Here is a 13,983-nt window from a genome sequence, read left to right on the forward strand (position 1 = left end):
GTGTCCGAAGTCGACCTGCGGCGAGGTGCGATCGCCCGGTCTACCCTCCGCGTGGGTACTTAGGTAGTTCGAATTTGGCGAGCAACCCTATCCCACGCGGGGGCTGATTGGCTCGATCGCGGTGAGACCGAAAGGTCCACCCGTGACTGGTTCCCGGCGTTAGTCCGAGAGGGTCACGACTGGATTGTCCGTCCGGTGGGCGACGTGCCGCGATTCGAGTTACGTGGCCGTCCGCACGCCGGCGGGCGCGAAGACCGCAACAATATATATATATATATATATAAATATATATATATATATATATATATATATATATATATATATATATATATACATTATACATATACAAATTCACCTTTATTGTATAGATATAGATATTCATTTTGCAAACAGGCATTGTACTGGGTGGGATATTATGTCTCTTTGTCCAATTGCTTTCTTATTCTTTTCGGTATAATTAATTTCGCTCACCTAAAAATCCATCCCATCAGGTCCCTTATTGGAGGAGTGGTTCTTAACTAAGGGGTGTGGTTTCATGTGTCAGTATTCATTGTGTGATGCGGTTGTGAGATGATGGATCAGATGAGTAATAAAAGTCATTTCACTTTGTCTTCATTTGCCTCTGTAGCCGTAAAACTATCTTGTGAAAATGATGCTGTCTATGTCTTCTGCAGTGGGATCTGGTGTGCAAGAATCGAGCACTGAAGGAAATGACTCAATCTGCATTCATGGGAGGTGTACTGGTCGGAGCACTCATTTTTGGTGGATTGGCTGATAAGTATGCTACATGATTATTACTCGCACACACGAATTGAAAAGCAGGGTTTAAGCAATTGGTTCATTTTGTCTGTCTGTCTGTCTGTCTGTCTGTCTGTCTGTCTACAAACGTCAGTTTATGATCAAGGAACAACTTCATTTCAATTAGATATTTTATTTTGAAAAGAATTCAGAACATGAATCAAAAATCAAACCTGTAGTTTAGCAATACTAGGTTCCAAATTTGACCCAAATCCACATCTACAGAGAGTGAGATAATTTTTTGCACTGTTTGCCTGTATGGCAGTCAAACAAAATTGAAAGTCATTCCAAACAGGAAACTTACTGTTTTTAAGGACATCATAAAGGACACAAACAACAGGCACGAATAACTAATGTAACTTGTTAAATAAGGTGCTGCAAAAGACGCTGCATCATCGACGCTAAACTTCCAAATTCTCTTTTTTTTGTACAAACTTTAAAATCTTTATTTTATTTCAATTTAATTATATACTTGAACACAGTAGGACACCAATCACCTTCTCGGCACTTTCAAATCCCTTCTGTTTATATTAGCAGTACTTGGACAAAATATTACCGCATTTTACATCATGACGACCAATCAAATTTGCCGCTCGCAGACCCCGCCAACGTCCTTGTTTCTCAAGACTGCAAGGGGTAAGGTGTTTGATGAGCTCTCTAGTCCGAATTGTTTTTGTTGTTGCACAGACACTTTGCAATTCAGCATGTTTTGTCGATATTACTGTCAGTGTTACTGTTGCTTCTGAGATATTGGCTCATAACTAGGTCGCGTGATTATTCATCTTGAGATCCGAGTTTGTGCAGCACCGTGAAACTCTGGTTGTGTCATTTCTAGGGGGTGAGGCTCGACGGCTGTTGCACTGCACCTCCTGTAGATTGGTGAAGGAAATGGGAATTTGGCCAGGGTTGAGTAACGCAATGGCCTACGTTTGTGAAGGACACCGTGGGATATTTAACGTACCGGTAGATAATTTTCTCACCTTCTGGTGTTTCCAAATCATTATACCATTCTTGTGCTGCTTCCTATCTTGCCTTGCCTACTGCTTTCTTTGCTTCACCATTTATAGTCTTCTGTAGTTTCTCATCCGACTTCCTTTTTGAAGAGGACCAGCTTTTTTTACTCTCAGATTCCACCGTTTATTCTACTCCCTTCTCATACTCACCCTTTTCCTCTTATTTCTCCATTTCATGTCTTTTACTCTGGCTCACTCTGCTTCACCCAATATAACCTTGTAATTCATTACCTGCTTCATGTCACTCTGTCTTACCAAGATGTAATCAATCTGGCCACTATTAATTTCTTCCATTTTTGTAGGTTAACTGATATTCCTCCTTCTTTCTGCACCTTGTATTCACAAGAAACAGCTCAAGGCTCTGGGTAATCTCAAGAATCCTCTCCCCGACTTCATTTTACCTGCCATATCCATCCTCCATGTTACAATTTATGCGCACCCACTTCTTTTTTTTAAAACATGATCTAAGGCTCATACATGGCCATTTAAGTCTTCACTAATTATAACTTTCTCTCCAGCTGGTACCCTTCTGACTATGTCTTATAACGGCTCTCGGAATGCCTTTCTTCTGTTTTGAACACCCAGTTTATGGCTCGTTTGCCGAGGCTTTAATCACGAGTCCATTCTCCTACACCAACTTCAGTAGCATCAACCTATCACTAATTGTCTTCACTTCCACTACTTTCCCTTTCCATTCCTCCATCAATTTGACTCCATCTCCATTTCTCTTCCTCTGTGCTCCACAGTAATTCAACTTGTAGCCTTCTCCTAGTTATTGTGTACTCTTTCCAGTCCATTACATCTCCTGCACACACAATATATCAACTCTTCTTCTCATCATGTATCCACACACTCTCTCTCCTTTCCTGTCATTGTACCAACATTCCATGTTCCAACTCTGATGCTCTCGTTTTTCTCCTCATACCTCTTTCGCCACGGATTCTGTGGTACCCCTTTCCCACTCTTAACAACAGCCAGGGGTTACTGCTGCTCGGTGCTTGAAGGGGATACCCGAACCCTTCCGAAACCACTGGATCCATGATTCATGGTGATGTTGGAGCTTTTTTGTTGTTGTTGTTGTTTTTTTACTATCACTTGCCCTTCCTGCCACTAACCAGTTCAACTGGATGGCTGTTTTTTTGCAGGAGACACCATCTCCCTTATGGATGCCCATTGACTCTCAAAGGAATGCCATCCGTCATTTGTCAAGTGTTGTTGTTAGTCCTGCAGAATGTCAGTCACCCTCTCCGCAGGAAAGCCAGTGCGGGGAGTCAGTTTAGTGGCGGACAACCACCTTGTGTCCTTCATGACATCATGAAAAACATTACGTTTCCTGTTTGGAATGATTTTAAATTTTGTTTGACTGCCAGACAGGTAGACAGAGTAAAAAAAAATGCCCTTAATACTCCTCTGTGCACATGCGCTCAGGACGCCAAATTCAGAGCCAAATTACTGCTGAACGACAGGTTCGTGTTCTGATTCATGTGTTCTACAGTGTCCAAAATGTAGCATTCAATTAAAATTTAGTAGTTTCTGGATCATGGACTCACGTTTGTGGACAGACAGACAGCGTGAACCAATTGCTTAACACACTTTGCACTGCACTTGTGGAGTAATAAATGTACACACCCGATCTGGTAAAATATACACACAAGGTATGCCAGTAACACTCTTTTTGTTACACTCTCAAATCCAGGCTCACTACTCACCTCCACTCATTTTGTCTCTCTTTTTTTTTCTTGCTTGTGGAGCCAACTTCCTCAGTCCATTCAGTCCCATTCTTCCCTCCAGGAATTCAAGACAGCTGTTCATCACTACCTCAAATCATCCCCTATCCATACTCATGATGTGTTCGACCCCAAAATATCCCATTCGCAAGCATTCCCCTTTTACAGGTTATTGTAATCCCCCCCCATCTCCCCTCCCCCAACCACCATCCCCTCACCTTTCCCTCCCCACGTTTCCTTTGTTAATTGTCAGTCGGTCTGTTCATTTTCTGTTTAATATCTGTTTTCCCCTTCCTCTTCTTGTTGCAGCTTCTTTACCCCATGTCCTTCTTCTCCTCCCCTTGATCTCACTCACATTCTCACCTCCACTCTGCTGTTGGTGTCTCCCCCTTTACATTTTGTTCAATCCCATTCTGTTCTAGCTCTTCCATGAGCCTCTACAATGTACACAATTATTTTTAAGCGGTGAAGCCTCTTCATTATGTGGCTACGAGCTATGACCTATGTCCTTCCTTCCATCTGTCTGTCCGTCTATCCATCCATCCATCCGTCAAAAATGAAGAAGACCCTTTCGAACCTACCATGTTTAATTTCAAAGTGTAATTCTCGAGGCTTCTAAAGGGTTCTAAAGGGTTCTAAAGGGTAGTTCTAACGGGCATTGCTAAAAGGTTCGAAAGGGTAATTATATAGGGCGATTCTAAATGGTAATTCCAAAGGGCTCTAAAGGGTAATTGGTAAATGGTAATTCTAAAGTAAATGACGAATTTCCCTGAAAATATCTGCTGTTCTTTTCTGCTCCAATCAGTTCATCTGATCACATGCTCGTGAAAGTAAACATCTCCCTGGCTGTTATTGGAGAAACACTTCAGCGCCGTTGAGTCTGGCATTTCACTCAGGCCGACTGGCAGCGACTTCAAGCAGCCATCAAATTTCCAGACTGGTTTCCCATCTCTACTTTCTCCAACATCAACTCGTCCCGGGAATTTGTTCAAACAAATTTGCTCTCTCTCATGCACAGATTCATCCCATCTCGTCTTCAGTTGTCCTACCGTTTACTCCCGCCCATGGTACACTGAAGATTGTGGCGAGGCAGTTGTCCTGAAACAACTTCCCTTCGCTTCATGGAAGGCTAATCCAACTGAAGGCAATCTCAGTTCCTTCCACAAAGCTCGTAACAGGTGTGTGTCTACCCTGAGGAGAGCCAGGAAACAACATCTTTCTCATCTCAAGTCTGAACACTCAATCCTGTCTCCCACCTCCAAATCCTGGTGACATCTAGTTAAGTCTGTTTCTGGTCGATGCTCCCCCTCCATTCCTTCCCTTACTTCAAATGGTTGCACAGCTGACACTGCCGGGGAAAAGGCTGAATGACTAAACTCTGTGTTTGCTTCTAAATCTTGCATCCCAAAGCCATCACTTTCTGTACCCACCTTGTCCAGTTGCACCCAGCTGTTCCTGGACTCTGTGTCCTTTTCTTCTGACAAAGTGGAGAGCTTGCTGTCAAACCTCGACTCAGATTCTGCAACTGGTCCAGATGGCATCAGCCCACGTGTCCAAAAAACCTGCTCCTCTGCTCTTGCTCACCCTCTCTCTGTTCTATTCACCCTCTCATTTGCTCAATGTCATCTGCCATCTGCTTGGAAATCAGCAAACATCACTGCCCTGCATAAAAATGATGCAAAAACAGATCCTTGCAACAACAGACCAATCAGCCTTCTCCCAATCATCAGCAAGGTTCTGGAATCTATCATTGCTTCAGACATTAAATCCTTCCTCTTCTCCAATAGCTTGATTCATCATAAATTTGGTGTCAGACCAGATCACTCCACCCTGGATAGGCTGCTTCTGCTCTCCCAACAATGGATGGAGGTCCTCAATGCCGGACATGAAATCGGAGCCATATCCCTGGACATATCACGTACTGTTGACACGGACTGGCACCCTGCCCTGCTAACCAAACTTTCTTCCTAGGAGTCTGCAACCCCCCCCCCCTCCACCCATTCCATTCCATCGGGACCACACTGTGCAGAGCGTTGGTGCTGCCTAAATAGTTCCTTGGCTATTGGGTACAATACTGGATGGGTCGCCACTCCAACACAGGATACCAGTAAGCTGGCACTCATTTTCCTGACTTTGGAAGGATGACAGGCAGAGTCAACCCCACCTGATTTTAATTCAACTGCCGAGTGGGATTCAAACTCAGGATCCAACGATCCCAAGCCCACTACCCTAACACCCCATCCTCCAACTACTTTCTCAACAACCCTCTTGAATAACTCTTTTCATTCAAGCTTCTGAGTCTCACAATCTGCCATGATCTTTCCTGGGAAAGCCACATTTCCAAGCTGGCCTCCAAAGCCAGTCACCGACCTGTTGTGCAAAGTCCTTCTTTGCACACCTGAGTTCCTGACCATGGACAAAGCTTTCATCTGCAGCCTGATGGAGTACTGCTTTCCCCTCTGGACTGGTGCTCTCACCTCTCACCTTTTCACGCTGCGGAAACCAAGGCAATAAGGAGCATTGGTATCTCCCGTGATGAGGCTCAGTTTCTTCGTCTCTCACTCAAAAAACCACAGGCAGGTCAGTGGTCTTTCTGTCGTTTACCATCTCTTCTCTGGCCTCGCCCCCCTCCCCACCCCTCTGCTCTGACTGCGATATGTCCCCCCATATTTCCGCAGGGCACTCCAGGTCTTCCAGCAACCCCCTTCTGGTAAAATTACCAAAATAAAGAATCACTGCTCACCTTCACTCTTTCATTCCACTTTTTTCCAACCTTTGGAACAAAGTCCCACACTCTCGTCAATCCCATCCTCCCTCCAGGTCTTCAAAACAGCTGTTCACCACCATCTCTTGTCTTCCGCCCCATCCAAAACCATGATATTTCTACCCAAGTGAATCCACCCCAAACCCACCTCCTTCAAATTCCCTGCCTTTTTTCCTGAAAGTCCCTGTAGTGTCCATCTTGTTTATCCCATGTTCCCCAGCCCATCTCTCTCCCTTCCACAAATGTCTCTGTTCCCCACTATTTTCTGCTCTTATATGAGCCTCGACATTGTGTAAAATGTAAAAGGTATTGCTAAATATAATTCTAAAGGGTTATAAAGAGTAATTCTAAATGGTAATTCTAAACTGTTCTAAATGGTAATTCTATTTCTAAAGGGTAACTCTAAAGGGTAATTCTAAAGGATAATTCTTAAACATAGCTCTAAAGGGTAATTCCAATATGGGTTCTGAAGGGTAATTGTAAAGGATAATTCTAAAGGGTAGCTCTAAAGGGTAATTCCAATATGGGTTCTGAAGGGTAATTATAAAGGGCAATTCTACACTGTTCTCAAGGGTAATTGTAATAGTAAGTGGTTCGAAAGGATCATTCTAACGGGTTTCATTTGTTTCTAGCGTTTGTCTATTTCCTATTAAAAATTCCAAACTTAACCGTTTCCTTCGGACATGGGTGTGTGAACTGCACCTCCTTATCAGAAAGTCATCTTGATAACTCAAACAAAAGTTTCCAGATAACAATGTGGTTTCTGCTCTTACTTATTTCGCAGTGGTGATAGCTTCTCAAAGAAGGGTTGCACCACCACACTAGATTTTTGTTTGATTTGCAGGTTCATATTCACATTGTGGACAAAATGCAATCAGGATGTTAAAAAAAAATGCGATGATGTGTGTATTTTATGAGTCACACTCACCCATGTTCTATATAATGTATATAATAATCAGTTCTGTACCATTTGGATGATTTTTCTCTGGTGACCGTTACAGATATGGACGTAGAAATATGATCCTTATTTGTGACTTTTTAGCAGCCATCATGGGAATCTGCACTTCACTTGCCCCAAACATCACCTTGTTTACCATAGCTCGTTTCTTTACTGGTCTGTGTTTGAATGGTTCGTACATCAATGGATTCTCATTGGGTAAGTGGCACCACTTGTTAATTTATTTGAAAACATTTGAAAAGAACACTTTTTTTTTCAAAAAAGCTTGTATGGATCAATTTTTTTCCAGGTCTTGTGGACAAAAAGGGTTGAGTTTCACCAATCCTTTACAACATGTTGTGCATATGTGTATGCATTTGTTGCAGATGTGCATTGTGCATTGTGTGCATTGTACCACGTGCACCTTTAGCAGATTATCAAATGTGATTCACTATTTTGTTCTACCAATTGGATCTTTATTCCATGAGTTTTGACTGTTCATAAAATTTAGTTTCCTTGATTAGTGTTAAATCAATAGTTAGTATTAAATAAATACGAGTGAATATTTCCAAAGAAATACTTGGACAAAATGTGTACATAGGTTCTGTTTTCTGTTTCTTTCTTTCTTCAGAATACAATTATTTTGAGTGCAAACTTATTTTAAGAATGACGACAAGCTGTGATTCTTGTATGTTTTTTTTCTTGCCAACTCCACACACTTTTCTGCATGATCATGTTTGTCTGTATCTTGTATTGTTCCATGTGTTTTGTCCCCTTACCCTGTGTTATTTTTCTTCTTCTTTCTTCTTTTTTTCTTCCCTTTTTAACTCATCTTTGGGGGCTCCAAATATTGACACTCTTCATCACAATTTAAATATATCTCATATTTATAAATTATTAGATCAGTTATTCATATCTTCCATTTCAATTCCTTGAAATCCGATGAGTTTCAAATTTGTGATGCAAAATATCGCCTTCAATAAAATTAATATGTCAATTGAAAATCATAAATTTGTTGATAAGATCACTGTATCTTTTAATAATAATCAGCAGGAATTTGATTATAATTTTGATATAAATGATACAGTATAAAATCTATCCATCCACTATAATACGGAAAATCAGTTCTCAAAATAATTTATTTCTCATGAATGAATTGTTGTTTTCTTTTTATTACATGTAAACATAAGAAGTATTATTTTAAAAAGTTGGAAATTTGAACCTGCTTTGAGAAAAAATAAACCTCAAAACTTGTGTGATTGGTCTCTCAGTGTCATGGCTCTATGATAAATCATGCTCTCTTTTCTAAATTTCCAGGTTTTTAATTAATAGGCTAACTCGAGGAGGTGGAGTAACATTGTTCATTTCCTTAAATTATGATTTTAAGATACTTTCTGAGTTAAATTGTATGGCTCCTGCACTGGAAACCATTTTTATATAAATTGTTAATCCTGGTGAAAAAAAACAAAAGGAATATTGATCGGCGTTATCTACAGACCACCAGTCTCAAATCAAAATAAATTCTTGGAAAAATTTCAAGTTCTATTGTCAAATTCTATATTTACAGACAAACACTGCTTTGTGATGGGTGATTTTAATGTTGACGTTCTTTGTTGTTGCCAAAACTCTTTTTTGCAAGAGTTTTTGGACATAATATTGGCAATTCCAAAGATAGGCAAAGCAACAAGAATAGTTGAACGATCAGCCACATTGATTGATAATATTTTGACGAATGTTTGCCCACTTCCTGAAGCAGGAATTGGTCTATTAGACATTATGGTCCATTTTCTAGTCTTTGCACAAATACCTAACTTAATCTCTCGCCCTAAATCGACTCTTGGTAAACTCACTTGCAAGTTGACTTCCAGAAATGTTAATTTTTTTTTTAATCTATATATGATTGATTGGTTTTCGGTCTTAGTCTTGCAAGATAGTAATAAATCTTTTGATAAGTTTATGGAAATGTTTACTCATATTAATGATGAAACAATCCCTTTACAGACATTGAACAAACATGGGTTAAATACACCAATTATAAAAATGTACTTTCAAAACTTTTAATAAACGTAAAAAGAGATTATTTCTCCAAGCAGATATATGAGAATCAAAATGATATTAAGGGCACTTGAAAAATCATAAATATAGTTATCAATAAGAGTAAGAAAGATACTTCAGTTAAACAACTTAAGATAAATAATGTTTATCTTATAGTTGAGTAATAAATAAAGTTGAGGATAAAAGTCATTGTCGAAAATTTTAATGATTATTTTGTTGATATAGGACAATATTTAGCCAGGATTATTCCTGTTGCAGACAGAAGTTTTACTGATTTTTTTTTTTTTTGGATAAACATCCCAATACAAATTCATTATTTCTTTTTACAACTCATGCAGCTGAAATTAGGGATATTGTAAGTCATTTCAAAAACAAAAAGAGTGCAGGTCATGATGGAATGAATAATGTCCCAGTTGAACAAATACTTCCTGAAATTATAGTTCCTTTAACACATATATTTAATTTGTCTCTCACCTCTGGAGTTGTACCTGACAAAATGGAAATCACCAAAATTGTTCCTATTCTTAAAAAAGGGCGACTCTGAAGAGGCTTGCAATTACTGCCCAATTTCATTATTAACAATTTTCTCCAAAGCACTTGAAAAAAAGATGATGTATATTGGAGTGATTAATTTTCTGAATGTACCCAATGATCTGTGTAATTCATTAATTGGTTTCCGTCAGAAATACAACACTATACATGTCTGCTAGCATTCATTGATAAGGTTGTTAATGCCATTGATAATCATTCTCATACCATCAGTATTTTTCTTCCCCTCTCCAAGGCTTTTGATGCCATCGATTATAACATTCTTCTGCAATGAATTATCATGCTATTGAATTAGAGGCAAGGTCTTGGATTGGTTTGAGAGTTACCTTACAGATAGAAAACAGTTTGTTATGCTAAATAACTGTGAATTGAGCCATAAACTGGTCATATGTGGTGCCGCACAAGGCTCTCTATTAGAGCCTCTGTTGTTCACTATTTATATGAATGATTTCTATGTTGTCATTCACATTGTTTGCTGATAACTCAAATGTCTTTTTCTCTCATCCAGATCCATACATTCCAGTTGAAACAGTCAATACTCAACTAAAAAGGTCAATACTAAAATACTAAAGTCAATACTAAAAGGTGTTTTTGATTGGATAACTGCTAAGAAGCTCTCAATTAATTTAAATGAAACCAACTACATGGTTTTTAGTAAAACAATCTCCATGCTTCCGGGACCCATTTTTATTCACAAAAAATATTTATGCCAAGTGGAGACCACCACATTTCTTGGTGTTGTAATTGATGAAAACTTGTCAGGGACAATGCATGTGATTAACTTGTGCAAAAATATTTCTAGAAGTGCTGGCATCATTAATAAGTTTTAAAACAAGCTCAAATGAGCTAAGGTCCTTGTCCTCTTAATGATGACGTCATAAAAACGAATATGACGTCATTGTGATGTATCAGGTTTGCAATAAATTATCTGTGCTAATGCCCGGCTTGATTCCCGCAAACAAAATTCAAACAGCTTGCCTAGTTTCGGAGATAATGGTATTAGTGGGGCAACTTAGCTAAATATAGCATAACAATTGTGCATTTTGTGAGGAAAGCACCAAGTTTGGCACAGCAGTAGCCTAACATATTGTGAACAGATTTGGATATTGGGCCATCTCAAATTCAGCCGCTGATGGCTGTGGCAGCCATTTTCCACTGCCCTCAAAAACTTAAGATGGCCCAATATCGAAATCTGTTGATAATATGATTGGCTACAAGTGTGACAAATTTGGTGCTTTCCTCACAAAATGCACAATTGTTATGCTAAGTTGCCTCACTAATCGGCGATTTCCATTAGCGGCGATATTATGACGTCAACTTTTTTTCTCGGAAGAATTTACAAAATCGGAGATGGTTACTGCCTGTATGTGGGCTTTCTGCATATACATGGCAAGTTTCACGAAGATCCGATGAAAACTCTGGGTTGTGAAACAAAAAATGTCAAAAAATAGGAATGACGTCATAATTGATATGATGTCATAGTGATGTATCATATGTGCGGTAATTAATTTCTGCTAATGCCCTGTTCGATTCCCGCAAACAGAATTCAAAAAGCTTGCCTAGTTTCGGAGATAATTTTTTAGGCGATTTCCATTAGCGGAGATATTTTGACGTCATAACTTTTTTCTCAGGAATTTTCAAAATCGGAGATGGTTACTGTCTGCACAGGGTATTTTTACATGTATATGCCAAGTTTCAGGAAGTTTCGATGAAAACTGTAGGCTGTGAAACAAAAAAGTCCACAAGAAGAAGATGAAGAACAACAACATGAGTAAGATTTAGAGATCTTCCACGAGGATCTAAAAAGTCCACAAGAACAACAACATGAGTAAGACTTAGAGATCCTCCACGAGGATCTAAAAATGTCAAAAAATAGGAATGACGTCATAAAATTGATATGACGTCATAGTGATATATCATATGTGCGGTAATTCATCTCTGATAATGCCCTGTTCGATTCCTGCAAACAGAATTCAAAAAGGTTGCCTAGTTTCGGAGATAATTTTTAGGCGATTTTCATTAGCGGAGATATTTTGACGTCATAATTTTTTTTCTAGGAGGAATTTTCAAAATCGGAGATCGTTACTGTCTGCGTAGGGTATTTTTACGTGTATATGCAAAGTTTCAGGAAGTTTCGATGAAAACTGTAGGCTGTGAAACAAAAAAGTCCACAAGAACAACAACGTGAGTAAGACTTAGAGATCCTCCACGAGGATCTAAAAATTTTCCCAAAAGAAATACTTATTCATTATATTTTTCTATCTTGTCATTATATCTTGTCGAGACTGAATTATTGTTTACTTGCTTGGGGGAAATTCCTCAAAGTTGCAGATAGATAATATTTTAATAATTCAAAAAAGTTTTGAGATTTATTTGTAACAAAGACTAATGATCTCATATAAACAATTTATTTCTTGAAAACAAAATTTTAAAGATAAACCAATTATACTTGTATCAGTTGGGAACCCTTATGTTCCAGCTTGATAGACAAGAATTTCCAAATAACTGTGCAATTGTTTAACAATAATTATCAAGTCTACAGTTATGCTACAAGACAAACCAGGATGCTCCACCTTCCACGAGTTGGAACAAATTCTGCAAAGAAATCGTTTAGTTTTTGTGGGACCCAAATTTTGCAATTAATTTGACTCTAACCTTAAATCACCTCCCGGCCTTTATTCATTTAAACGTAAATTGAAATTACTACTATTGAATAAATAGAGAATTGACACATATTTAATCTTATTCTGTTTACGAGTATTCCAAGTAGGATAATTTCAAGATAATGGTGAAATTTATATCAGTATTTACTGGAGCCCTCTCCCCATTACCCACCTTTCTCCCTCTTTTCCTTCCTGTATTTCTTCTCCTTCTTTCACTCTAAATCTGTGTTGTTCAAATAAGTCCAAGTGTATGTAATACATTTATGTATTTCACTTATATGTATGAAATGGAGGTCTATATAATACAGGCCTGGATTTTAAATAGACTACCCCACATCACTTCATATTCATATTCATTTTGTCTTAATTACTGATTTTGTATTTTATTAATGATTGTGGAAATAAACTTAAACTTTAACTCAAACAGGGTGTCCCAAAAGTCACTGTGCATGAGAACATACGAACCCAAAAGTCACTGTGCACTAGAACATACCAACAGGCAACGCTGGGTCCTTCTTCCCACCCTACCACTCCCTCCAGACTCCTACCCCACCCCTTCCCCTGCCTCTTCCCACCTCCACTCTCTCCTTCCCTCTTCCCACCCCATTTCCCCTTCTGGACTCCCAACCCTTTTACCCTTCCTCCCACCATCACCCTTCCCTCCCTCCCCCATGAAGGTACCCGAAATTGCTGGGCAATGCCGAATACCTACTCCAATCCCTTCCCCAGCCTCCTCCCACCATACCCTCTCTCTCCAGACTCCCACCCCACCCATTCCCTCCCTCCTCCCACCTCCACCCATTCCCTCCTCCCACCTCCACCCATTCCCTCCTCCCACCTCCACTCATTCTCTCCTTACTCCCACAAAGGTACCCAGCGTTGCCCAGGATCTAACACATGCCTCTTGGAGTACCACAATTAAGCACATATTTAAGAGACAAACATGATATTTATCAAGCTGCAAAATAATGAACAGAAATATCAACAAAGTTGAACATATTATTCTAATGTTTTTGAGTAGACAATATTGAATGTTTTTCCTGGTGTTGGCGCAGTGGTGAGGGCAGCGGCTTGGGATCCAAAAGGATCCAAACTCGCAGTTTCCTTTACCCATTCTGATCCTCTAATATATTTTCCCTTCCAAACTCCAGGGATTTCACCACATCCACTCCTTGCTCTGCAGGAGCATTTGCCTGCTTTAAAATTGTTTTTGTTGCACTCAATGAAGTTACACTTCGGGCATATTCCTTAATCTTTTCTTCATCTATCTATAATTCCAGCAATCTGTGTGTGTGTGTGTGTGTGTGTGTGTGTGTGTGTGTGTGTGTGTGTGTGTGTGTGTGTGTGTGTCTGTGACCGCTGTTTCTCGACAACCACTAGTCCGATCTAGTTGAAACTTGCCAGGTATATTGCTGGGGACCTGAAGATGTGCCTTTTCAAGGTTTGATATTAATCGGACAAGTACTTCCCAAGTTAT

The 13,983-nt window shown here is 39.4% G+C and overlaps 1 protein-coding gene across 5 annotated transcripts in view; it reads left to right on the forward strand.

The window, feature by feature from the left end:
- Positions 1 to 13,983, forward strand: part of LOC147012188 (solute carrier family 22 member 6-like) — a 96,169-nt gene that overhangs the window by 33,920 nt on the left and 48,266 nt on the right. For all 5 annotated transcript variants that reach the window (XM_085856009.1, XM_085856011.1, XM_085856012.1 and 2 more), the window contains exons 2-3: positions 675 to 778; positions 7,304 to 7,458. In XM_085856009.1, coding sequence (XP_085712135.1) covers positions 675 to 778; positions 7,304 to 7,458 — 259 coding nt within the window. The remainder of the gene's footprint in view (positions 1 to 674; positions 779 to 7,303; positions 7,459 to 13,983) is intronic.

Source organism: Eptatretus burgeri, chromosome 15 (genome assembly GCF_056783735.1).
Source record: "Eptatretus burgeri isolate ZD-2024b chromosome 15, Ebu_testis_v1, whole genome shotgun sequence".
NCBI classification, from domain to species: Eukaryota; Metazoa; Chordata; class Myxini; order Myxiniformes; family Myxinidae; genus Eptatretus; species Eptatretus burgeri.